The sequence below is a fragment of the Lygodium microphyllum genome, chromosome 26 (assembly GCF_053477565.2).
Source record: "Lygodium microphyllum isolate KBCC chromosome 26, Lygodium_microphyllum_v1.1.10, whole genome shotgun sequence".
Taxonomy (NCBI): domain Eukaryota; kingdom Viridiplantae; phylum Streptophyta; class Polypodiopsida; order Schizaeales; family Lygodiaceae; genus Lygodium; species Lygodium microphyllum.
The window spans coordinates 105,956,286-105,983,308 of record NC_141160.1 but is presented as its reverse complement, the minus strand read 5'-3'; the positions used below and the strand labels follow the sequence as shown (position 1 = coordinate 105,983,308).

Below are 27,023 nucleotides of genomic sequence, written 5' to 3'. Positions count from 1 at the left end.
TCCCTCCGCGACCAATGGGATCAGGTGCAGGGCAAGTCTAGGGCTCATCAAGAGCTCCGATGTCATTTCATGCGCACTTGGGGCAGCCAGGACTTGTTTTTCGTGATGCAAGCAGGCAGCCCCAGATGGCAATACACCCCCTCTCCACGGCTTCTTGCCCCCATCCCCCCCAGACCACCTTGAGAGGCTTGTATACATGATGTACTTATGACTTTCATCAGCTCCAGCTAGTCTATTGAGCATGAGCACTCCGTTGTAATCAATCTTTTTGAGTAATATAATCAGCCACATTTTACTTGCAAAAAAAAATGTACTAAAAAGCAAGCAAAATCAGAGGCAGGTCACTGCATTCTTGCAAGAGAATGCAATCTCAGGAACACCCGTGCACCATATGACACAATAAGAGCATACAAAAAGCAAAAACCTTAGGGCCCCCAAAAGTATGAGAAGCAGACCAGGTCACAAACACAAGAGCCAGTAAGGAAAGCTTCCCGTGCCCAACAAGAGTCTAGCACACTCACATGTCCTCCAGAATCCAAGTCAGCTGACACCAGAAAAGTCCTAGAAACCCTAGAAAGCCTCCCAATAAATTAGAAGTCCCGTTGCAAGTGGACCAGCTGGAGTCAACCACCAGCAACAAGAGGAATGATCTTAAATTATTATTGGTGATTCATTTATGATTTTGCAAAGGTAGCCTCACCTTTAATAAATTTTCTATGAAAGAGTGATCCTTTTAATTGGGATGATGCTTGTCAGGAAGCATTTGAATTTCTTAAGCAGAAATTAATTTAGGGACCTGTGTTAGCACCCTTAGATTGGACGAAGGAATTTCATATCTACGTGCGCACGCACACACACGCACACACACACACACACACACACACACATAAAACTGGGCAAAAACATATAGCAATCATAATAGATGCATCTATGTATGTTGTGGAAGCTATTTTATGTCAAGCAGATGAACCTCCAGACCTCATCCCCCAGCATGAGGCACTAGCAGACACCTACCCCGTCAGCCAATCAATCTCTGCTGCTGCAGAAGAACTCATGGGCTGGCAGCATCTCAGCTGAAAGTGATTAGCCTAATTTAGTGCCATGGTAGAAGCATGGTAGCCATGACATACAGTTGACACTAGCAACCATAACATGGTCTGAAAACATATGCCTCTGCGACATTTGTGCTCCAAGAGCCATCTTGGCTGAAGAAGCCAAGGACAAATTCTCAAGATTAAGTCCAGTCCAGTCCCAAACGTGATGGACTGGAAGTCAACAATTTGGCTTATAATTGTGAGGTTGTAGGGTATAGTCTTGTTGCGTGCATCCCTATATTAGTATAGTGTCAGTGTAGTACGAGGTATTGCCCACAGATATGTGCAATCCATTAAGAAATAGATATGCACAGTTCACAATTCCTCCTCCTTTATGATGTGCATATTTCTAAACTTTTGTTTACTTCCAAAAAATCACGAGTAAACAGCTGAACTTCATCAGTGAGTCTAATACAATGCAAACACAAACCAGGAAGCATGCAAGTCGAAGGGCTACTTAAAGGGCTCAAATATGCGCCCTACCCACACGTGTGCACCAACAGGCATTTTGCAATCGGGGGCGGATTATTGTTACTAGATATGTACACTCTATTAAGCAATAGATATGCACAGTTCACGATTCTTTCTTCCTTATAATGTGAGTTCCACAGAAATGTTTGTATTTCTAAACCTTCATTCACTTTCAAAAAAAATCACAAGTAAACAGCTGAACATCATCACTGATTCTAATACAATGCAAACAGAACACAGGACACATGCAAGCATACCCATTCTTGAAACTCAAGTATGTTTTCCTGGATGTTATGCTCATCATCTCGAGAAAAGTTGAGGGGCTGCTTAAAGGGCTCAACCATGTACCCTAACAACATGTGTGCACCAACGGGCATTTTGCAATCCCTCCTTAATGAGGTGAGGGCGAATTCTCGAAGAAGAACGTTGCTGGATACACAATATGAGTCTTAGAATAGTCACTGTTACAAAATAGCACCTGTATTAAGAAAATCACTGTGTAATACTGCTTTTGAATCAAAATTGAACCTATGTTTAACTGCTCTTCCAAGCAACTCAATTTGTATTTGCTCTGAATTTGCTAGATTTGATGGGGGAGTAAAACAAAGCCATTGAACAGCAACTGCTTTCTGCAGGTTCTCTTGCTGGTTAAAGCCCTCAACCTCCTGAGGTTTATTGGCCTTTATAATACATGCAACTTCTCTTGACCGATTCAACACTCTACAAGCCAACCACAAAGCATGAGACATTGGTTAAGATTGAAGTAATAACACCGGCAACAATTTTGATAGCTCTAAGAGTCAGCCTCTGAAACAACTTCCTCAATATTTACCTGTCAAGGATATTTGCAACACACCCCTTCAGAGGGTCCCCAGCATTGAAAGGAAGATTCTCCAGTGCTGACCGCAAGATTTTGTACTTGACCAGGGCACTGCCAAAGCAACTTTAGTGTGATAAACCACCATTTAGAGAAACCAAAACACAACCATCAAATAGGCAAAACTTTACTTGCCTGTCATTCTGCCTAAGTTCCATCATGTGCAAGTACAGCTCCTCACATAAATAAGGAGCCAATTGAGCTGCATAAACCCCTACAAGCTCCTCCCTTCCCTGAGTGAAAAGGAAGATTGCATATCTGCAAAGTACCACAAGGATCTTTCAATATTCCATAACAAACAAGGATAGAAATCTACTGCTTTTATTCAGCCATTGTAGATGAGAAAGGATCTTCAGACTCACGTGTTTAAAATCAAGTCTCCTACAAGCCAAAGCTTTTCTTTAAACTGCTCTTTGATATCATCAGAGAGAATGTGGCGCAGAACTAGCACTAAATGTGCACCAAGCCTGATCATCTGCGGATGACCATGAGACCTAACAGATTGGAGAAAATAAGAAAACCCTGCATAGACTGCAAAAAGAAAAACTAAACATAGCTGAGTGTAACCAGACTAAAAACCTCAAAAAGCCAGTTTGATCTTGTGGAGGGACAATCCAATCTCTCAGCAAGTCCAGCAATTGCCCAAACTCTCCAAGCATTATGCACATCTGAGGATGAAGAAAACAAGAATGGTTCAGAGATTTCTACAAAAGATTCCTAAATCTACTCAACTCATTCCACTAATGTTAGAGCTCATTAGCTACTCTACAAATAGAAATGTCATAATCCTGAATAACCATATGTACATATGTACATGGTCTTAAAGACCAGCAACTGGCCCCACCTTGGGGAGTCACCCTAGACAGCCATTGAGAGATGCAAAATGTCATGAGGACATGTATTTTTGCAAGCCTCTCTTAACATGTGGATTAATTTTTAATCACATGTTTAAGTAAATGTTGCACATGTGAGGTGCAATTGAGGTTAGTGCAAATTAATGAGCCTAGAACCCAAGGGAATCAACGGATGTCAAAGGCAAAAGTTACAGTTAGTTATGTCGCACAGATACTAGGTGGTATCTGGTGCCAATCACTAGCCTAAATCATTTATTTGGCCATAATTGTCAGTTGGTGACACTAGAGATGTAGCGTTTAATGGTACTTAACACTGATCTGATGGTCAAAAATGGCACATGGACATTCGGGAGATATTTTTTTGACACCGAAATAAGTATTATATAAATTTCCGGTAATTTAGACTGAAAACTAATATAATAATGTGGATAATGCTGGAAATTCATTTCGAAAGGCTGCCACTTGTTATATTTTCCAAAGGGAGGCTAGGGAAAACATGGAGAACATTGGGAGAGCAAAAACAAAGCCTCAAAGAGAAAAAGGATCATTCATTCTTGCTGGAAACACATTGTGAGGAGCTAGAGCAACCATTGTGAGCTGAGTTTGGCCCATTACCAGCAAGCCTTTGCAGATTTGGAGCAACCGACAGCTGCATGAGATCCTAGGCAGCTGGGTGACAACCCCAAGCTGAAGGCATCAGCAGATTTTGGATCTCTAGGTGCAGGCAATAGCATTTATTGCTGTTGGGACACAACAACAACAACATTTGACTGATTTTTCAATCATTTCTCGCAACAAAACTCTGAATTTTCTCTCTCTTAAGCATTCTTTCTCTTTCCCCAACCATTTCTCAGCCTTGCTTCAAAGATCTCAGTATTTCGACCCTTGGAGGCTGAGGAATTGAAGTTTTCTCTATTGTAAATCCTAATTTACAGCAGAAATTAAGATTTAGCAACTGCCTCGAAAAGTGTGCCAAGCATTGAGGACTCCAATATTCAGGGCTGAAGCTGATTTTCAGCTGAAATCAGGTGGAGGACCAGCCAACCAGCAAATTTGGAGCATTTCCACTATTCTCAAAGTGGGTGAAGGCCAACTAATTGCCCAAATCAAGGAGCAAATCATATTGAGACTTGTTGGTCACTTTGGACAGGAAGGGGAGTTTGAATTGCGAAGGGGATTGGGAGAATCCCGTTATAAATCAAATTCTACTTCAATAAATCTAAACAAATACTAAAGCGGTCCCAGTTTTGCAGCCAATTAGGTGTCCATTGTCCAAAGATTAATAGGTAAATTTGTATTTTCAGTTTTGCAAGGCATGCTTAGTGCTGTAATTAAGTTCTCATCAGGAGAATTGCAACCCACACACTAAAGAAAGGCTAGTTCAGCAAAACCGTCATCCATGCCTAGCCAATCCACACCCTCATAGGAGGCATCATATGCAGATATAGAAAGAAAGAAAGAAAAAAAGATATATTAACGTCTACATAAGGCCAATGTGACATATGAGACAAAATCCAAAGTACATCCATGTCTAATGTCATCTCATTAGTAAGGTAAAGATAACATTACAAATAACTGGGTGGCCTATGAAACAATACTGAAAATAACTATACGATGGGACTATACTAGGGTTGAACCATGTGTAGTGTTGTTCCATCAATAGAAAAGAAAAGGAAAGGAAAGGAGAACCAGATCTGATAAAACCATGTACAAAAGTGTGGTAGAGACTACGGACTGTAGCTGATCTCAAGATCTGCACATGATCTCAGCTATGATGCGGTCCCTAGCTGCTTCAGTGATTTGCTTGGTGGTGAGTCTTCCATCTCATGATAATGACTCTAATCCGACTGTGGTGTGGCCTCCTCGAACGCGGTCCTAGTAGATGGCGTCGTCGTGCTCGACGAAGGGAAATGGCTCTATCCAATGTGACTCCACGGTGTGGCCTATAAGGTGTCTGGCGGGGTGGCTTTGTCTCTGCTAGGCTGGTAGTGTCAGTAAGATCGGCTCTGTAGAATAAGTCTGTCACTGCTCTCTGTGTGTCCCTCTAGGTAAGCTGGCCTCTTGTCTCGCAGTAGTGCAGTTCCGTGCCTCTCAAGCACCAGGAGGAAAAGACCTAGGTATCTTTGGTCCCCCTATTCCATGACGCGACAAAGGGGTCCAAATCCATCACAAAAGAGGCAATGGTATCATCCTCGTATGTCATAATATATTGTGTATCTGCATATGTAGTGCTCTTCCGTCTCAGGCTCTCAACCACAAAGCTAGCAAGTCCTATCCTCTGCCATCTGTGAAAACCAACAGTTCTTCTCACCTCCTGCTGCTAGTTGTCTAGATGAGGTTAGTACCAATCTAGAGTATCTATGGTGTGGAAGTTCCAATAGTCTGTGCCAAAAGGTCATTGCCTTGAAGAGTGGCTCCGTAACTATAGGTGTTGCCCCTAGCTCTGCTCTAACAATGGGATATGGGGTAGAGGGCTTACTCCTAATCATGCGTGTTATCATCATGATCAATGGCCTTTCCATGCTATCCCAACCATCATAATAATCCCCCTCTACTCCAATTTGATCAATGAGTGGGCTAAAACATCTGTGGTACAAGCTGCAACCCCATACCTCTGCTCCATATAGTAATGTAGGTGTGACTAGGGAGTCAAACAACTAGAGTTTGGTTCCGACTCCTGGAATTGTATGTGAGCACATTGACTCTCGAGTGCCCCTAGTGCTGTGTATCCACGTGCTGCCAAACGTGCCTCTGATGCCCCTCTCAACAAAAAACCTGGAGCGGAAAAGGTGACTCCCAAATAGACATATTCCCTCACATGCTCCATTATGTCTCCCCCAAATGTGAACCGGTACATAGATCTAGTCACCCATGCTGCTGAAGTATTGAAAACCATGGTTTTGGTCTTCCCAAGGTTCACTGTGAGGTCTTTATCTCTACAGAAGATGTGCAAAGTATCTAGATGGCACTGCAATCCCTCCAATGAATTTGAAATGAGAACAATATCATTTGCATACAATAATATCGGTATCAACACCCCTGCCAGGCTGGCTCCAGCTCCTCCTTAGTCTATGTAATCAGACACTTCATCTATGTATAGACCAAACAATGTGGGTGAAAGTGGACATGCTTGTTTCACTCCTATGGTATTGTCAATCCTCTCTGATAGCCCCCCAGGTGCTCGTACATGACCTGTCACTGCCTCATATAATGCATAGACACCCCATCATATACTCTCTGGTACTCCAATGTCCTGCAATCTCTGCATGATGTGTCTACGAGGCACTATATCAAAAGCTTTGTGAAAGTCTACAAAGCAACAATAGATCCTCTTGACAACCCTCCTCAATAATGGCTCTAAGTGTGAGAATATGGTCCAACGTGGTATATCCTCGTGTCCTTGCTCTCTTGCCTTGCATTTCAGCCCACTCACTGAGTTCATGCTCCAATATAGATCCATAAATCTTGGCCAAAGTATGACCAATCATGATAGTCCTATAGCTGCTAGGAATCAGGGGATCACCACTTTTAAATAGCGGAATTATAGTATTGTCTGACAAACTCATAGAGAAACCTTCACATACTGCTCTATTGAACATACGTGCTAATAGGGGTGCTAATATGTCACAAGCATGTAAGAAATGTTCTGCTACTAGTCCACCCTCATCCTGTGCCCTCCCATTTTGTAATCTATAAATTGCATCCCTAACCATTTTCCATGTGAAGAAAGACCACTGTGTTGCCCTACAAGCTTCAGGGGGCTGCATAGGTGGCTGTCCTAACAGGTCATACAGCCGTCTCCCATAGTCAAGCCAAGCATCTGGTGATGTAATCTGTATGGGGGGCTGTCTTTCATGAAACATCTTCCATGTGCTCTTGCTATCCCATCCCAAAAATAGCTGATAAATCTCTGCTTCTGCTTTCGCTAAGTAGTCTCGTTTCTTCTTCCGCACAAGGAGTTTGAAGAACGCCTTTGCTTGGCGATGTGTCTAAGTGCCTAGCTCCACTTCTCTCTGTAAGTGAGCTTGGGTGACTCTACAATCATCATCATACCAACTATTTTCGGGAGCAGTACATCGTGAGGGTCTACATCGGGGCAACGTGTGTGGAAATGCATACATGGCTGATCCATGTATGGCCTCGTCTAAATCCCTTGTACATTCTTCCAACGATCTACCCAAGTCCAATGTATGTAAACCAGTCTACAAAGAACCACTGTAGATGTATGAGGTCTCTTCTCTAAAGTAGTATTTGGGATGTTTAGGGAGGCATGGTGTTTCATTTTTCATATGTACACAAGAGAGCATGAATGTCAAAATAGCATGATCTGCTGCTATGCCAATTGGTCTTAGATATCTTAAAGTTTTCGATTTTTGGTATCAATGCTGGTAAGCCTATCAACTAGTCCACAGTACTTGCCTCTCCTTTGTGATTCCAACATGTCAAATTGTCAGATCCTAGCCATTGTGGCAAACCATTAAAGATGGCTAGTGCAACCGGTCTGTTCACTGGGAAGGGCGGTAGTGTACAACCAAAATATATAAATGCTTTCACCCAATTTAACAGTCGCCCACTTTACCTGAACTTAAAGACACAGAATCAAGAAGACATACAGGAAGCTAGAATGCTCCTGTTGCAACACATACACCTTGTTGACCCCTAAGTTAGGCGCCCCTTGCGGTATTTCTTTATTTTTAAAAAGAGAAAGTACAATGGGCTGTCTTTCACCTATTCTGGGTGAAATTTGACAGCATAACAATACAATTACTGACCCAAATCAAGTTGACCAAGAGGGGAAACCCTGCCCAAGTCTGAATCTTCTGGTTGGAGTGCAGAATTGACCATTTCAGCCTGCCGTATTTTCTGGTTCAGACCTGTTCTGAAACCTGTTTACAACTCTTACTGTTCCCTGTACTATTCAGCCCACTGTAATTACTGGTTCTGACCTGTTCTGACACCTGTTTTCAGTTCATATTGTTCCCTGCACTGTCCTGCATCATCTATGCCAAGTGCCCCTTGATTATGATATCAATTGGGCTCTGAAATACCCTCCGAACAGTCCAGAATCAGTTCTAGTTTAGTGTTGTTTCAGGCACTTGCTTGGTGAGGTTACCACCCTCACCTGTCCCTGCTGGGAACTGCAAACAACTGCTCTTGTTCCTGGAGAAAGGAGGCTCTTGCCCCATGCAAAAACAGCATATTCCACACAGCTGTACCTGAATCAGAAGAAAAGCCCTTGATTCTCCAGCATAACCGTACTGTCAGGGAGAGAGAGAGAGAGAGAGTAGGAAGCAAGCCCAGCCCTCTATGCACCATAGACAAGGTAGACTGGCTCTCAAGAGCTCTCCATCTGCAGCTGCTCTTCACAAATGAGCCCCTTTCCACCCAAAAACTGCATGCCAGCCCTCTTTAAAGAGGTAAGTGCACACATTTGTGCCAAGTGGCAGCACTAGAAGATATTTCCCGTTTCAGTCTTCCAGTCTAAAATTCTCCATGCTCGGTGTAGAATTTGACCTCGGCACAAACCAGAGGATTGATCCTCGTGCAAAAACGAAGGTAATGACGCAAACAGATTCTGAGGTCCAAAATTAGTAACTCCCTAAATTTTGGGAGTTGCTTCCATTGCATCCCCACTAGTCTTCTGACCATCTTTGCTGACTATGGCTACATCCAAATTTACAATGTAGCTCAGAAGAAAGTGAATTTCCACTGTGATGACCCCACATGGACTAATCTCTTGGAGATTTGTCCATCTTCACTTTGAACTGGTCTCTTTCAGGCTAGTTCTTCAACACACTTGACCATATACACTTTCACAAGTCTCTTCCAGGCTTGTCAATCTACAGTGCCATCGGTCTCTTCCAGACTTGTACTAGACCTTAACTGTCCAGTCTTGACTCACTGAACATTCCTATCCGTTTCACATACTAGCCATGCAACTCAGGAATTTAGATTTCAAGAGGGATCCTTCCAAAAAGAAAAACCAAATAAAATATGTAATAAAGAAATCAACAAAAAAGATAATAGTTGTCACAGTCTTGTGACATACCTCCCTCTCGAAATCACAAACGTACTCATTTGCATGAATGTCATACATGCTTCCAGCTATCCCAGTGAACTGACACTTGGCAGCACATGTACAACACATACATGCTATCAATCAACATTGTGAGCTGAACACACTGTTAACACATGTACGTTCTAACTGTGAAACATGGCAGACTATCATCATGTGACTCCATTTTCACTGTTTCCAGATATAATGGCCGGTACACCACAATGATATCCCCATAGTGGCAGATTTTCATTTGATGACTCCACATCACCCTGACTAGAGATCTAGTGGCCGGTACATCAAAATGATATCCCCACTGAGTCAATTCACAGAATACATGCCCGATCGAGTAACCATTGTTACAACATGTATTCAATTCAATAGAAGTAAAAACTGTATTCTTGCAAGCAATACTTACTTCTTTAGCATTGAGAAAACCATATGGACACAATAAGTGTTAACCTATACAAAATCTGTTTCTATACATAATTTCTTTCTTGAGCAATTGTCACTTTGACAATCTATTTCAGCTTAGAGATACAAGGGGCCAAGGTAGGTTGCAAGCGAAATGCTTCAAGGTAAAGTTCCAACACATTAGGTGACTCTGCAAGTTCACCTTCGTCCATCCACTTAGCATCTATAGCTGGATAGTTCTTGAACTTAACCAAATACCTTCTAGCAACCTTGCCTTTCACTTTCCTTTCCTTGTGTGCCAGTACCTGTTCTGGAACAAGAATTTCATCAAGTTCCTCAACTTCGGGCTGTTCCTCAGCTAGCATATCTTCTGGCACATCACCCACATAAGGTCTAAGAAGACTTACATGAAAAGCATTATGAATCTTCCAATTGTCAGGCAATTTCAGCCTATGGCTAACATCACTAATCTTTTCTATTACTTGAAAAGGCCCATAGTATCGCATACTAAGCTTAGTGAAAAGACTTTCCTTGCCTTTCCGCTTCTTTAAGCGTGCCTTTTCAAACCGCAACAGTACCCAATCACCAAGTGAAAATATCAATTTACGATGGTGATGATCAGCAGCTTTCTTTTGCTTTGCCTGAGTCCTTTCAAGGGCATGCTTAAATTTTTGATACATTTCACCCATACTCTGCACATACTGATCTGCCTAAAAGATATTATCCTTTGTATGCAAAATGGGAGGAACCTTTTTACCACCTTCAACAATTTCAAAAGGGGCTTTGCCTGTTGACGAATGCACAGTATTATTGTATGCATACTCGACCAAAGGCAAATACTGCTCCCACTTTGACTTGTGCTCTGACACATAGCACTTAAGCAAATCCAAGATAGTACAATTTGCCTCTTCTAATTGTCCATCAGTCTGTGGATGAAATGACGATGAGAACTTAAGCATTGTGCCCATGTTCTCAAATATGCCTCTCCAGAATAGACTTGTCATCCGTGGATCACGGTCACTAACAATAGACTGTGGCATACCATGATACTTGAAGACATTGCACATAAACAAACGTGCCATCTGATCTACGTCTCTTCTCAAAGTAGGCCAATAAAAGAATGTCTCTACTACTTTGACTGTTGCATCAATACCACGATGCCCTGCATACGGTGGAGAATGACTCTCTGTCATAACTTTCCGTCTCAATGGCAAAGTCACACATAGTCTTACCATGCATCAATATGAAACCATTCTTGAGAAGATAATGCTCATGATATTGTCCATTGATAAGCTGGTCAAAGATCCTTGCAAAATCTTCATCATCAGCATATTGTTCCTTCATATCATCAAGCTCATGATGGTAAGGAATTGACACAGCTGAAATTTGTGGCTTCCTTGACAAAGCATCAGCCACAACATTATTTTTGCCTTCCATATGCACAATCTGAAAATGGAACATTGACAAAAAGTTTGCCCAACGCATATGCTTTTCTGAAAGCTTAGTCTGAGTTAAGAAATAACACAATGTCTAATGATCTGTCTGGACAACAAAATCTGCCCCAAGTAGGTAGTGTTCCCAACAAGAAAGCACATGAATCACAGCCAGCAATTCTTTCTCATAGACCTGCATAGTCTGCTCTAGCCCTCGCAAGATTCTGCTTTCATAAGCCACTACCCGGCCATCTTGCATTAACACTGCACCAATGCTATTGCCACATGCATCACACTGGACAACAAATGACTTCCTAAGATCTGGTAGAACGATCACTGGACTAGAAGTCATCTTTTCTTTAAGAAGATTAAAAGCTGAAATCTCTTTCTGTGTCCACTAGAAAGAGACTCCTTTCTTCTGTAAAGCATGTAAGGGTGAAGCAATCTCTGCAAAATTGCGAATGAACCTCCTGTAGTAAGAACACAAACCCAAAAAGCTTCTAACATCATGGACAATCTTCAAATCTGGCCATGTTCTAATTGCTTCAACCTTAGCAAGATCCATTCGAACACCATCCTTTGACACTATGTGCCCCAGGAATTGGATTTCTTCCAAGAAGAACTCACTCTTCTTGCCATTGATAAGCAACCTATTACTGCGAAGCTCATCAAAGACTGCTTTCAGGTGTTCTCTATGCTCCTATTCATTCTTTGAAAAGACAATCATGTCATCAAAGAATGTACCAACAAACTGCCTGTATGGACGAAAAATCTTGTCCATCATTCGATTAAACGTGGCAAGAGCATTAGTAAGTCCAAATGGCATTACCAAGAATTCATAGAGACCAAACATGGTCCTAAATGCAGTCTTATGCACATCCTCTTGCTTAATCCTGATCTGCTGGTATCCACTCTTCAAATCTATCCTGCTGAAAATTGACGCTCCTCCCAAACGGTCAAGGATGTCATCAATCCTTGGAATGGGGAACATGTTCTTGATGGTACTCTTGTTCAACACTCCATAATCTATGCACATGCGCCAAGAGCCATCCTTCTTCTGCACTAAGAGCACTGGTGAGCAAAAGGAAGATAAACTTGGCTGAATCAGCCCTTTTTCCAACAGCTCATTCACCTGGCTCAATATCTCTTTCTGTTGGCCTGCACTAACCCTATACGGAGGTCTATTTGGTGGGCTACTGCCTGGCACCAAATCTATTGCATGATCCTCAGACCTCTCTGGTGGCAACTGTGATGGTAATGAGTCAGAAAAACAATCACTGAACTGAGACAAGAAAGCAGACCTGTCTCTATCTAACATAGAGAAATTTGACTCATCATTATCCTTGACATCACGTGCAAAAATCAAGTACGTAGAAAGATGATTCTTTATTACAGATGTAATGGCAGAAGCTGATACAACAGGTACAGACTCTCCTTTAAGCTTCACATCAAGCACATGAGTCTTTCCCCTATGTTCCAAAGTCAGTGTCTTGTTAAAGACATCCATCACACCATGCTTTCTAAACATCCATGGCATTCCCAACAAGACATCACAGCCTTCAAGTGGCATGATATAAAATTCTTCTGCATCAACATAAGACTGTATATGAAGACGCAGCTTCCCAAGAATGGGTGTCACAGACTCTAAGTGACCAGGACATGTCAACCCTGCCTCTGCTGTGTAGCCCATCTCATTTGCTCTGATGCCCAAAGTAGAAGCCAACTATGGTGAGATAAAGTTTGCCTTAGCTCCAGGATCAAAGAAAATAAGTACATGTTGATCCCTAACTTTACCTCAAGCTCTGCAGAGCTCATTAGCATCCGAGTGTGGCTTGTCTCCCAGCATATCTGGCACTAAACCTGCTGTAGGTTTGGGCTTCTTTCCTTTCCTGTCCTCTTTATCATCATCAGCTGATCTCTTATTCTTGTCCGGACAGTTAGACGCAATATGACCAGTCTGCTCACAGATAGAGCATTTCCTCTCAGCCATTAAAGCCTTTCTCTCTTCAAGAGACTTGCGTACAAAAGGTTTCTTCTGGTCCTTTGACTGCTGTCCAAAGAACTTGGCTTGCTTCTTCTTGAACTGCCAAGATTTACCTATGCTCTGAGAAATCTGAGAAACATGTTTACCAAATGGCTTCTTTGCTGAAAATTTTTCGGATTTGTCCTATTTAATACTGCCCCCAAAACCACTTGACTGTCCCAACAATAATGCATTTCCTGTGGTAGCATTCTCAATTAACTGAGTCAAAGTGGTGACCTTTGTCTTTGTACAATAATTCCGAAGTTCCTTGGGCAGCCCACAGCAATATTTCTCTATCTGCTCAGTCAATGGCACAACCCTGTAAGAAGTGACTGGAAGTAAAGCCTCCCAAAACTTCTTGTTATAGTCTTCCAGATCCTAGCATTTAGATGCATCCAAATTGTGCCAAGCTGACATAACATCAATCTCAAATTCATTGGTCAACCAAGCAGAAGCGAATACTTGCTTGAAGTAAGTCCAAGTGGCAGGAGCCTGTCCTTGCATCAACAGTGTACTCCACCACTAACTAGCATTGTCCTTAAGAAAAGTGGCAGCTTTCCGGACCTTAGAAGGCTCTGTAAAGTTCCCTCCTGCAAATGCGGCATCAAACTGCTATAAGAAAGAAAGAGCCTTAGTCCTATCTTCAAATCCTCGAAAGATGTCAAACTGTACGGCTGCACCACCTTCCTTGTATGGCTTTGGCTTCTCGTGAGCCATCAAAGAGTCCGTAGGATATGCCTGTAACATAGGAACACTAACAGGTGGCATAGGAGTTGCCGGACCACTGACTACAGGGCTTGTAGACACAATACTTGCTTGCTAGTTTTGATAACCAGCCATACCAAAAGTGCCTTGTGACATGCCAAAACTGCCCTGAACACCCTAAAATCCAGGCTGCATGCCTATATTACCATACATGGGGTTTGGCATAAAACCCTGTGTACCCCCAAACACTGTTCCTGGTACATAAATCTGGTTTCCAGGTGCATAACCAGCCATACTCTGAAATACAGATCCACCTCCAAAGTACCCAGGATGTATAGAGGTCGGTGGGAAAACCTATGGTAAAGCTTGAAAATTGTTTCCCTATCCATTTAAGCCAACATTTGGCTGCTGTAAAGTGGCAGGCTGAACTGGCAATGCCTGTGTAAGTAGCGTTTCCGCCACCTGTTCCTGGACAGTTGGAACCAATCTTGGAGTCTCCATTGACTCCGCAAGCTGCCTTGGTGTTTCCACTGAATCTGCACCATGCTTACCCTTATCTTGGACCTCTACTGGATCCAAAATCTTTGCAAATGGCTGCCAAAATGCCAAAAACCTTGGATTCTGCATCACTTGAGTAAACATACTCACAGTAGCAACTAACTGAGTCTTGAAAGTGTCTTCATCCATAGAAGAAGCCGTAAGAACTTGTGGCTCAACCATAACAGGAGTAACAAACTGTGGAGGTCTAGAAAACTCTCCAACCTCATGAACAATAGGGATCTCCTGTGATGCAGACACTTCCTCTGGTATCTTCCTTTCTATCGGCCATGATGCACAATTCTGTGTCTACACCCAAACAAACCCTGGCTCACTCTTTAAGGAAAAAGTGATTCGATCCCGGCAATGGAACCATGCAACTGGCATGTTCACTAGGAAGGGCGGTAGTGTACAACCAAAATATATAAATGCTTTCACCCAATTTAACAATCGCCCACTTTACCTGAGCTTAAAGACACAAAATCAAGAAGACATACAGGAAGCTAGAATGCTCCTGTTGCAACACATACACCCTGTTGGCCCCTAAGTTAGGCGGCCCTTGCGGTATTTCCTTATTTTTAAAAAGAGAAAGTACAATGGGCTGTCTTTCACCTATTCTGGGTGAAATTTGACAGCATAACAGTACAATTACTAACCCAAATCAAGTTGACCACGAGGGGAAACCCTGCCCAAGTCTGAATCTTCTGGTTGGAGTGCAGAATTGACCATTTCAGCCTGCCGTATTTTCTGGTTCAGACCTGTTCTGAAACCTGTTTACAACTCTTATTGTTCCCTGTACTATTCAGCCCACTGTAATTACTGGTTCTGACCTGTTCTGACACCTGTTTTCAGCTCATATTGTTCCCCGCACTGTCTGCATCATCTGTGCCAAGTGCCCCTTGATTCTGACATCAATTGGGCTCTGAAATACCCTCTGAACTGTCCAGAATCAGTTCTGGTTTAGTGCTGTTTCAGGCACTTGCTTGGTGAGGTTACCACCCTCACCTGTCCCTACTGGGAACTGCAAACAACTGCTCTTGTTCCTGGAGAAAGGAGGCTCTTGCCCCATGCAAAAACAGCATATTCCACACAGCTGTACCTGAATCAGAAGAAAAGCCCTTGATTCTCCAGCATAACCGTATTGTCAGGGAGAGAGAGAGAGAGAGAGTAGGAAGCAAGCCCAACCCTTTGTGCACCATAGACAAGGTAGACCAGCTCTCAAGAGCTCTCCATCTGCAGCTGCTCTTCACAAATGAGCCCCTTTCCACCCAAAAACTGCACGCCAGCCCTCTTTAAAGAGGTAAGTGCACACATTTGTGCCAAGTGGCAGCACTAGAAGATATTTCCCGTTTCAGTCTTCCGGTCTAAAATTCTCCATGCTCAGTGTAGAATTTGACCTCGGCACAAACCAGAGGATTGATCCTCGTGCAAAAACGAAGGTAATGACGCAAACAGATTCTGAGGTCCAAAATTAGTAACTCCCTAAATTTTGGGAGTTGCTTCCATTGCATCCCCACTAGTCTTCTGACCATCTTTGCTGACTATGGCTACATCCAAATTTACAATGTAGCTCAGAAGAAAGTGAATTTCCACTGTGATGACCCCACATGGACTAATCTCTTGGAGATTTGTCCATCTTCACTTTAAACTAGTCTCTTCCAGGCTAGTTCTTCAACACACTTGTCCATATACACTTTCACAAGACTCTTCCAGGCTTGTCAATCTACAATGCCATCAGTCTCTTCCAGACTTGTACTGGACCTTAACTGTCCAGTCTTGACTCACTGAACATTCCTGTCCATTTCACATATTGGCCATGCAACTCAGTCGTTTAGATTTCAAGAGGGATTCTTCCAAAAAGAAAAAACAAATAAAATATGTAATAAAGAAATCAACAAAAAAAGGTAATAGTTGTCACAGTCTTGTGATAGCTAGTCTATGTGCACTTCCCAAAGTCAATAGATGTGTCCCATACGTACTCACTTCTTTATCCTGGGCTCTCCTGCATAGGCCTATTTCATCTATGTCGATCTCTTTGAACATGGCATTATCATGCATATAAAAGTGACTCTGTCTATCACCAATGCGTACATTGAAATCTCCTACTAATAATATATCCCCAATGCCAGCATATCTCATGATATCCTCATAAAGTACATCAAAGGGAGATCCATCTCGTGTGGCATAGGTAGAATTTGCAAGAGGAAAGTAGCATATTGCAATGAATATATCCCGTGGTCTTCCTATATGTATCCTAATCCAGAAATATCATGCATCATCATCTCTTTTCATTACTTGCATTATCCCTTTGAGGTCTTCCCGGTATAGTATGGCCACACCTCCAAAACCCCTAGTGCTTCCTGATTTTCTAGCTACTGGACGAAATGCACTTTCCCAATTGTATCCCCAGACATCTAGTAGTCGACTACCTTTACATTGGTGTGTTTCTATGTACATTGCTATATCTATGTTTCGGAAGCTATCTTCAAAGTAACCAGCATCCAAGCGTAGGGCTCCATTGCAATTCCATATTGACATCCGAAGTGTCTCATAGACCCCGTACCGTCATAAAGTTCTTTTGTCAATCATGATGACTCGTCCATCCCTATAAACAACCCACTTTCCCTCTTTGCGAGCCTCCAATACATGGGGCATGTGTTCTCTGTGACACGCTATTTGTGTTGGGGTAAGGTCCTCATTCAAATAAATCTTCTCACCCTTGAAGGCTCTCCTCTTGGAGAGAAAGGCCTTTTTTTTCTCTATGTCCCCAAAGCGAAGAATTAGAGCCTTAGACTAAGAGTCCTCTTTCCCCACTCTCCAAGCACTAACGATAGGTCAATCTAAAGCCCCAATTTTGTCAGCAAGTGTCTTAGCATCTTCCTGTGGGCTGCTCTTCTCCTCCCATCCTACTACCCATACATGTAAAATCGGAACCCTCGATACATTTGCTTAAGGATATTCGAAGCAAAAAGAACCACACTAGTCCACTTGTGTTCAGACTAGTAAGCTCGATCAATATTTTTAAACATTGAAATGGCATGTTATGACTGTACCAATGTTGCAAATTATTGATCCGAATAAACCTTTTGAGGTTCATATGGATACAAGCGATTATGCTTTAGGTGTTGTCCTTTATCAAGATGGCCGACTTATCGCATTTGATAGTCATAAGCTCATCAATGCCCAAACACGTGATACTACCCAAGAGAGAATTATTGGTGGTCATCCATACGCTTAAAGTATAGTGTTATAATTTATACGATACCTGGTTTATTATTTGAACGGGCCACCATTCATTAAAATACCTATGAGATCAATCCGATCTCTATGGCCGTGAGGTGAGATGGGCAAAGCTTATACAAGAGTTTAACATTGAAATTCACTACAGGAAGGGCACAACTAATTTGGTTGCCAATGCTCTTAGTCAAATTCCTGAAGTCGATGCCCTGTGCTTCTACAAAATTTCAATTGATTTCTATCTTTCTCTCAAAGAATGTTACCAAAACGATTTTCACTTTGATAAGATCTCGCAACTAGTTCAAGAGGGACGTAATAGCCTTGAAAGCTTAGGTGATTTAGATGTCCGAAGGCTGGCTACTAAGAGAAAGATGATGGAAAAGTATTCCATTCAAAATGGATTACTTTTTAAACAAGGCAAAGTGTGTGTGCTGAATGATCAAGATATCCACAAGAAAATCTTATATAAGTGTTATGATGCACCAAGCACTGGACACCCTAGCATACACCAAACTTTGGCCTTGGTTACCCGTTATTTTTATTGACTGCATATTCAAGCTATAGTTGAGTCTTATATGCGTGATTGTCCACAGTGTCAACTTAACAAAGTTGAATGGCATAAATAGGCACAGATGTTGCATCTTTTACAAATCCCTAATAGGAAACGGAGTAGCATTTCATTGGATTTTGCAATAGAAGTACCCCATACAAATCAAGGTCATGACGCAATCTGGATTGTGGTTGACCTACTGACAAAAATGGCTTGATTGATTCCTACAAAGACGACCGTGAAAAGCCATGAGTTGGCTAGTCTCTTTGTCCAACACCTTTAGAATTTATGGTTTGCCTGATGAAATAGTCGGTGGCCAGGATTCTAAGTTTACTAGCCATTACTGGCAAATTGTCTTCTAATGATTTAAAACTGGATTATCCATATCATCTTTGAAACATCCAAAATTGATGGGCAAACCAAACGAATGAATCAAACCATGGAGGATTTCATGCATATGTCTCCCATAGGCAATCTGATTGGGAGCATTATCTTCCTTAAATTGAATTTACTTATGACAGTGCTAAGCATTCAGCTATTGGTTATAGTCTATTTATGCTTATGTACGGTTATGAGCCGAAACTATCGATCGCCACAAAGCTCAAGGGGGTGAAAATGTAGTCTGTAGTCGACATTCTATACGATATGCAAGAGATGTTGACAATTGCTAGGGAACGCATTAAAACAGCCCAAGATCATGTCGTGTTTTATATAACCAGTATCGTACTTCTAGGGAGCTCTAGAAAGGCATATGGGGTTACCTTAAAGTCCCAAAGGACTCTAATTCAATGACTAATAGCAAGTGCTATAAATTGTCTTTGAGGTATTGTGGTCCTTTCCAAATTACCAAGATAAGTAGTGTATCCTATGAGTTGGACTTAACCTTCGGAAATCCAAATTCACCCTATGTTTCATGTGAGTCGTTTGAAAGAACGATTGGAACAAGGTGAGAAGATTGTTCCGCCTGAGAAAGTTTCGTGGCTTGAGAATATTGCTCGTAATGTTCCACTCGAACTTGAATTGGTTCTTGACCTTAGGAACTAAACAATCTCGTTGAACCATTAATCTTGAATTGGTTCTTGACCTTAGGAACTAAACAATCTCGTTGAAACATTAATCTTCAACATTTGGTCAAGTGGAGAAACCGCCCAAAGATGGAGGCTACTTCGGAGTCCATATGCTCATTGAAGAGTTGTTTTCCTCACTTAGTCCCTAAGGATATTACTAAGGGCAGTAATCATTCATAAGGGGGAAAGTATTATGTCCTTGTACATCTATATGGGCACTAGTTTCATTAGTCACGGTGGTCACAAAGTGACTTAGTGCAAATGCACTAAGTACACTTGAGGGTTAGGACAACCGAGTCCTATTTATAGGTCTCAAGGCCCTATTGAGCACATTCCTAGTGTGATCACCACTCTTCAACTCTTGGCCAAATGGTCGACGCATCTACACACCAGAATGGTGTGGGCTGGTGGTATGGGACGCCAATCCTTGGGATAAGATCCTGACCGTGCTGCTCGCTCCCAAGATCAAGGATGATTCCATTTGGCTCTACGGCTTGGAGATGACTCTAATGTCCAATCCCTTTTATGGTGAGTTTGGGTTGTCTCGTGTCTCGTGTGCAAGCTGGATCCTAAGGAGACATTTCACAAGGGGCTTCAAAACAATCCCAAACTCAATATGTATCTAGGAGAAACATCGAGGAGACTCTTAACACAGGCATAGCTTGCACCTAAACAGGGGACATTAATTGATCCAGCCATCCAACTTGCCCAATTCAAATGTCATTTATCCGGACACATATGTCAATGACATGCATATGAGGATACAGGAGATTATTGCTAGAACCAGGCCCCATGTACCTCCATGCTATTATGTCCATGTACATTTAGCTTTACCACTCATGATTGTATCAACTAGCACTTTCTTTTTGTTTTTGGTACTATAGCTCTTAGCTTTTTTAATTTTTGATTTACGTTTACCGTTCTTTCCAAACATTTGTACCATCACATACATGGTTGTACCTCGTGGTCTCACAGGTCACTTTAGTCATGAGATATAGTAAACTGAGTAGGGGGATCTTTCTCTCTCAGTAGCAGATGTACAAGAGATCTTGACTACTTTTGAAATGACAAAGTACCGAACCATTTCTACTCCCAATTGCAAATTGGAAGGCTTCATGTCATCTTGATTCCCTAGCAACAAATGCCTCTAGATATTGACAATTGATTTGGTCCTTAATTTGGCTTTTGAATACTACAATTGACTTGTGTTTTCTAGTTAGTTTGCTTGCAAGGTCCATGAGTGAGCCCAAGAAGGTTCATTGGCAAGCTGCCTTGAAGATACTACGATTCCTAAAGAAAACCCCCAATCTTCCCCTTTTATAACTAGCAAGTACACATGGTTTAGCTTTGGTGTTACAAGGCTAGATGGGCTCAAGATGTTGATCACAAGCACTCAGTGATAGGCTATTATTTTCTTCTTGATACATTGTGATTTCTTGGAGCAGCAAGAAGCAACAAACAGCTATCCTTTCTTCTATAGAGACTGAGTACCAAGCAACTTATTCTACCACTTGTGAGACTATTCGGTTTCAAAGGTTTTGGAGAAGCTTGGTTGTTCACAAACACTACTACCACAGTACAATGTGACAATAAAAGTTGCATAGCCTTGGCATGGAATCCCATGTTTCATGCAAGGATGAAGCAGATCGAGATATACTATTACTTCGTATGTAAGAAGATGGTGAATGGAACCATTGACATGGAGTATTGTAAGACAACGGATAATGTAACAAACTTGTTCACGAAGGCACTTCCTCTAGCCGTTCTTCATCAACAAACATCCAAGATCTAAGAGAGTTGTTACAAATTTGTTCACCGCCAAGACAAGCAAAGGCATGGTCGAGGCAGATTTGCGCAGTCTATGCAATGTCAACAGCATTTATGAGTAGTCCGCCATTTTCGACTAGCTGACCTGCTGCATTTTACTATTATTTTTTTGCCTATCTATTGCAGCCCTGCCCCCGATCACTTTCACTTGATTTTTGTGCAGATTGAGAGAGACTCTAGCTGGATGTTTCTGACAGCCCCTTGTACATACTGCCTTCTATATTCAGAATACATTCATTGAAATCTCTCTCTCTCTCTCTCTCTCTCTCTCTCTCTCTCTCTCTCTCAATGAGTGATATTACGTCAAAAGATTACAAGATCACATCAAGTCACATGACTAAAAGAGTATAGATGTCACGGCAAAGAAGCAATAGAAATTGCCATATGCCAAGGAACCAAGACCTCCCTAGAAAGAAGATCAGTGTGCTGAACAAGATCGGGCTGCCAATGTAGGAGTCCTTTCAGCTTAGCAAGGTATCCCTAAATACCAAACGTGGAATCAAAAACAAAAGCATTCCAAATAATCCAATTATGCCAACAGCCCCAATAATGGAGAAAGGGGCGCAATGATGTGCTAACCACAGCCCTCCAAATTTCAGACAAAAGGTTCAGATTTTCTGACCCAAAGATCATGAAAGAAAACGATGGTGAGAAGATTCTACACTAGTAAGACAGAAAAAGCAATTGCCATCGGAAATTCAATGTTTTGCAAGTGCCACAGCAAGGGTAAGCCCACCAACTATCACGCGCCAAAGAAAGGTTTTACATTCATACAATGCCATGCATAGACCAAAATCCATAACATGCATAAGCTCCGCCACAAAAGACCAATCCAGGTTGTCAAAAGCCTTTTCAAGTTATAGTTGAACCATCACGACTTCCTACTTAGAGCGCTTAGCATTGTCAATGCCCATCTAAACATTCAACACATCATGTAAGATATTCCTGCTCTTGATAAATCCATACTGATTAGGGTGGACAAGGCCAAGGAAATGCTTATGGAGGCAATTAGCCATCACTTAAGAGAAGATTTTGTACATAGACCCCATCAAAGAAATGGGTCGCCAATGCTTCAACATCAAGGGTGACGGCACTTTTGGAATCAGCTTAATAACTCCCACCTTCCATGAGGCACGCAAGATCTCAATCTCCTTCTCTTGCTAGCATGATCTCTCTCTCTCTCTCTCTCTCTCTCTACCATTTCACTTCTTTCTTTCAGGCCAATCATATGCTTCCACATTGCTGCAACTCATGTGGCTGGCATTGGGGGATTTGATGGGCGGTGGTTTATGGTGTGTGGTGTGGGTGGGGTGGGGTGGTTTGAAGTTGGCTTGAGAACGAGGTCTACTAAATCTCTCTCCCGATATCTTTCTTCTCCTTGGATTAGGGATTGTGCAAATGGATTATGACCATTGCAGAAGCCCATATAAAGTGGTGAAAAAAGTATTTTATGGGCATATGAAAATTTAAACTGTCTTAAATCATGTCTTTTCCCATGGAGCTACTTGGTTGTGTCCTGCCACCTAGTATTGTCCTTACTGAGAAAAGAATTGCAACTTCTGTTTGAGGTCGTTGTGTAGCTCCAACCAAAACATTTTTTAATGTGTTTCCCTTCTCATCATTTGGCAAGCACACCGGGATGTTTCATGTTATCATTGCTTTGTGGAGATACACTCACTCCTTCGGTTGGATGAGATTTTGGACCACTTGGAATCTCGCAATCAAAATGGTCTTTGGTGACACTACCATCAATTTTTTTACTTTCTTAAAGGAGATAGCTGCAACAGTCCCTTTATGACTGCTGTAAACTCCAGGATATTGATCAGAACCAGTACTCACTCTACTTTAATGTTTAACTTCTGTAGTGTTCACATGGATCGTAATGATTCAATATAATGGTTACATCAAAAGAAAAAAGATTGTACAGTGTGAGCTGGCAGATTTTGTATGTGCAACAGAAAAAGGGAAGACACAAAAGTAGCTGGCACATTAAACTTTCAGGTGAAGAAAACTGAAATTTTTAAAAGCTTTCCACTTATGATTTTTTTAAACAACCTATGACACGGTGACAAGGCAAAGTGGGAAAGAAGCCATCCCCATTCCCATCTCCAATCTATGGAGAGGACCTTTTTACTGTCCTTTATGAGCTAAAATGGGAAGAAAAAAATATATGATGGCCATACGGCAATACTTCCTTTCAGAAAAAAACATATCTGAAGGGCCTCAGTCAATGGTATCCCAGCTAGACTGACCAAATCAGTGTGTTGCCCTTTTCTCCTGTTACAGTTCAAGACAAACACTTTCCCATGGCTCAACAGCATAACTATACGTTTTCTAGTCAACTTGCATACCTGGATTTGCCGCTGTGGATCTTTACAACTCTGGCTCACACTCTCATGCACTATATCTCTGCAGACACACCGAGAAAGAGAAACTGAGCCAGAATAATTAAATCTGCAATATAATGTTCTACGTATGACTACAAAACAATATGATTTGCATCCAATCAATAACTGGAAGAAGAATGAATAGTATGTTTGATATGTAGTATGAACACACCCTGCTTGTAACTTCTGGAAAAGAGAAGAAAGGTCACGTGGTTGTTGATCAAGAACATGTTGTGGCCATGACTCTGGTCCTGTCATAGCATCGGTGTTGAACTCTACAATTGCTTCACTCATTTCACCAGCATCTCCATCACCCTTCAGTTGATCCACTTTGGCAGCATGAATACGTGCCAGATCCATGTCAACTTGTACTTGTAGCCATGATTTCATCATTGCCCAACATGCTGACTAAATTATGCAACAGATGAGACATAAGGCCATTACAAACAATCAGATATGACTCTTATTACAAGGAAGAAACAACTTGCTTAGAAAAACAATTAACCAGATAATAGCATTAGCAGTTTACCTCCCAGTCCCTACAAACTAGTAGCATTCTTCTCAGATTTCCACATTGTAATGCATAAAGTGCAGCCTCATATCTAGACTCATCTGGATTATCAGCAATTTTCTAGCCAACACCAGAATAACACCAAGTCACCACGCACCAGAGTGAGATGCTTACAGTTTCTCCACAAAAGCTATTGCTGACAATGTTTAAGATTTCAAAGGTCACTTACATAAATAAAAGGGTTAACTAAAATCACGCCTCATAATCCCCCCATACCTCAGAAGCAGAGAAACATGTCCATTTCCAAAGGAAACGTTGATGGCCAATCCCACTTTCCAACTCCACTGCCTGCAAAGGCCTGTCTTTCATTTGGCTTCCTAATATATCTGGTGATGGCATGGGGCCAACATCACCACATCCACCTAAAGTAGCTGCTCTCCACGGCTTTAAGATTATTGATATGAGTGAGCAAGAAGCAGTTTAGTAATGCAGCAAATACACTTAAAATACCAGGAAAGAAGGTCAATGAAAATACCTGACCAGCAGTTCGGCATAGTTGTCTTGCTTCACCTAGTCTTCCTGCACGCAAAAGTTTCCATATGTCTTCTAGGAGCCCTTCTTCTAGTTTCTGCAGCAGCAATTGCACAAATATGTCACACACAACTGAACCACCTTATTTAGAGATTGAAACTAGTGTGTAATGTCCTATTTCAATGCAGAAACTGAACCTGAAGTGTCTGTGCAGGGTGTTTTGCAAAGAATCAAATGCATGATCTTCATAAGTAACCTTTCATAAGAAATGAAATTTTCATCATATGACGAAAAGACCCGTTGCTTTTTGCAAAAGAAGAAACTTCACAGGTAACACTAACTGGCTAACAGAAATGTCTGACTTAGGTTAACATAAGCACCACATACAATATAGTATGCCTAATAATTAAAATAATGGCTCGTTTCTAAACATGTCAAAAAATGGAAAAAATGAACACTTGAGCTTAATATGATAATTATTCATTCCTCGAGTTCAAGTCCTATGTAAGACTAAAGCAAGTTTACATGGAGGGCATTGGGCATTTCTCAATGAGTAGGAAATTCAATCATGTAAGAAGCTTCATTTAATTTTGTAGGCCACTTTTCAAGGTCCAAAATATCTATTAGAACGCTTTGGAAAAAAATGTTGTTCAGTCAAAACCCTATTTCAACCTACTTTTCTCAAATTTCAACAAAACATATCAACCCTTTTTTAGCACAAAACATTGTCTTCTTTTGTAGGCTTACTTCTCTTGTCGCTCTCGGGTTGTTTTGATATTGGCTCGAGCTCGATCCATTGTCGTCTTTAACATGGTTGTCAGTGATGAAAAGTACAATACACTACGATAAAATATGGTACTAAATGATTGTCTTAAGACTTTTAAGGTACGGTATGATAAAAGTATGTTACTCTATCCTAAAAGCAACCTACAACCCAATTCTTTGTTATAAAATAAGGTAGAGAAATTGTTTGAATCTCAAATAACCTAAGGGAGAATCATCTTAGTGTAAGGAGCATTTAGCTTATCCCAAAGTGTGGCTTGAACGGAAAAAAAAGTATCCATTAAGTTGGTACCTTATGGTTACTAATACATAAGGTAGAGTACCGAAAGTATGAACCCTCTCGTACATATTATTAGTGCAACTATGGTCAAACCTAAAGCAAATTCATCAATAGCAAAAATCTTATCTTTAGTATGAATCATCAGAGAAATCACTCTACCTTGTATTATCTTATTTGGAGCCGTTACATTAGAAGTTTATGACTGCCTATTAGGAATGGATTGGTTAGTACCCAATCAGACAAACATACACTATGGGAAAGGGCAGGTCAACATGTATGATATTGTTGTAAGAAAAATCTAACAATTAGAATGTGTTTCTCCCATTGTGACTTACGTTCACTAACATAAGTTTTGCAGCATATCCAAAAGAGATTCACATTACTTCCATATGATCATTAGTTTAAGAGTGAAAGATGAAGGAAACTTTAAAGTGGTTTCCCAATTCTCAAATAAAGCACACTAGAAGTTACTTGTGAGTTTGAAATCTCTATCTTGGAAAGCACTTCATATAATCCAAAGACTTGAGAAATAAAAAGTCTTGCAACTTGTGAGGATTTAAATATTTTATAGGAAGGAACGAATGTGATTGCCATAGCAACCAAAAATGTCAAAAACGTTTAGAAACGAAATGTTAGAAATGTCTTTCATAAGTTTCTTTCAAGAGTAGGTAAAATAAGAAATGCGGGTTTTTTTATATATGGATTTTTAATAGTATGATTAGGAAAAGAGATTCTAAACCTCTATGAAGCTCTTAAGTGGCCAATTGAGCTTGAGCAATAATAGAGTCAATTGAGAATAATATGTTACATATCCATGATCCATTATTGACTAGTCACTTATGTCTCTTTGGACAAGCTATACTATGGTTTAGAACTCAAATATTATGATTAATATATATCATACAAAGAAAATTGAAAGAAACATGTAAATAGCCTATCTACAATATGAACTAAGTCGAATTGCAACATCATGATTCTCATTTCAAAACAAACTGACAAAATGTCAAAATCGAGGATGAATCATAATATATCATAAACAACTCATAAATGAGACTAAAGTCGTATAATAATCAATCTCAAGACAAGAATAGATACTAGATTAACAAATCTAATAACTAAACAAAATCACAAAAAAATCAGACTTTCATCCAAAACCTTGAGCCCTCACGAGTCATTATACATCATCATCATCATATTAAACATTGCCCAACAATTTTTGTCAAAAAAACCATGTTTTGGGTTCATACTTAAAGAATGTTTCGTAAGTTTCAAACTAAAAGAAACGCATTTCTTAGATGCTATGGCACTGGTTGCTTACTATATATCAATAATGATCCAAATCATGCTATAACCTTAAGGTGTTCTAAGTAGCATTAAGTACCGATGG

At 41.0% G+C, this 27,023-nt stretch overlaps 2 protein-coding genes across 3 annotated transcripts in view; both read right to left on the bottom strand.

The window, feature by feature from the left end:
- The window catches only part of LOC148013642 (nuclear pore complex protein), a 111,837-nt gene that overhangs the window by 35,907 nt on the left and 48,907 nt on the right, over positions 1-27,023 (bottom strand). For both annotated transcript variants that reach the window (XM_087668044.1, XM_087668045.1), the window contains 11 exons: positions 24,578-24,670; positions 24,319-24,486; positions 24,061-24,162; positions 23,704-23,939; positions 23,496-23,553; positions 3,022-3,110; positions 2,805-2,936; positions 2,578-2,700; positions 2,398-2,496; positions 2,094-2,285; positions 1,823-1,994 (listed from right to left, as the gene is read on the bottom strand). In XM_087668044.1, coding sequence (XP_087524170.1) covers positions 1,823-1,994; positions 2,094-2,285; positions 2,398-2,496; positions 2,578-2,700; positions 2,805-2,936; positions 3,022-3,110; positions 23,496-23,553; positions 23,704-23,939; positions 24,061-24,162; positions 24,319-24,486; positions 24,578-24,670 — 1,464 coding nt within the window. The remainder of the gene's footprint in view (positions 1-1,822; positions 1,995-2,093; positions 2,286-2,397; positions 2,497-2,577; positions 2,701-2,804; positions 2,937-3,021; positions 3,111-23,495; positions 23,554-23,703; positions 23,940-24,060; positions 24,163-24,318; positions 24,487-24,577; positions 24,671-27,023) is intronic.
- Positions 9,664-10,940, bottom strand: LOC148013643 (uncharacterized). Its single transcript, XM_087668485.1, has one exon. The coding sequence runs from the start codon at positions 10,452-10,454 to the stop codon at positions 9,873-9,875; it is 582 nt and encodes a 193-aa protein (XP_087524611.1). The 5' UTR covers positions 10,455-10,940; the 3' UTR covers positions 9,664-9,872.

What these genes read in the sequence shown, in the direction of transcription:
- LOC148013643 (XM_087668485.1), bottom strand. Translation starts at nt 10,454, where the DNA reads ATGGGTGAAATGTATCAAAAATTTAAGCATGCCCTTGAAAGGACTCAG.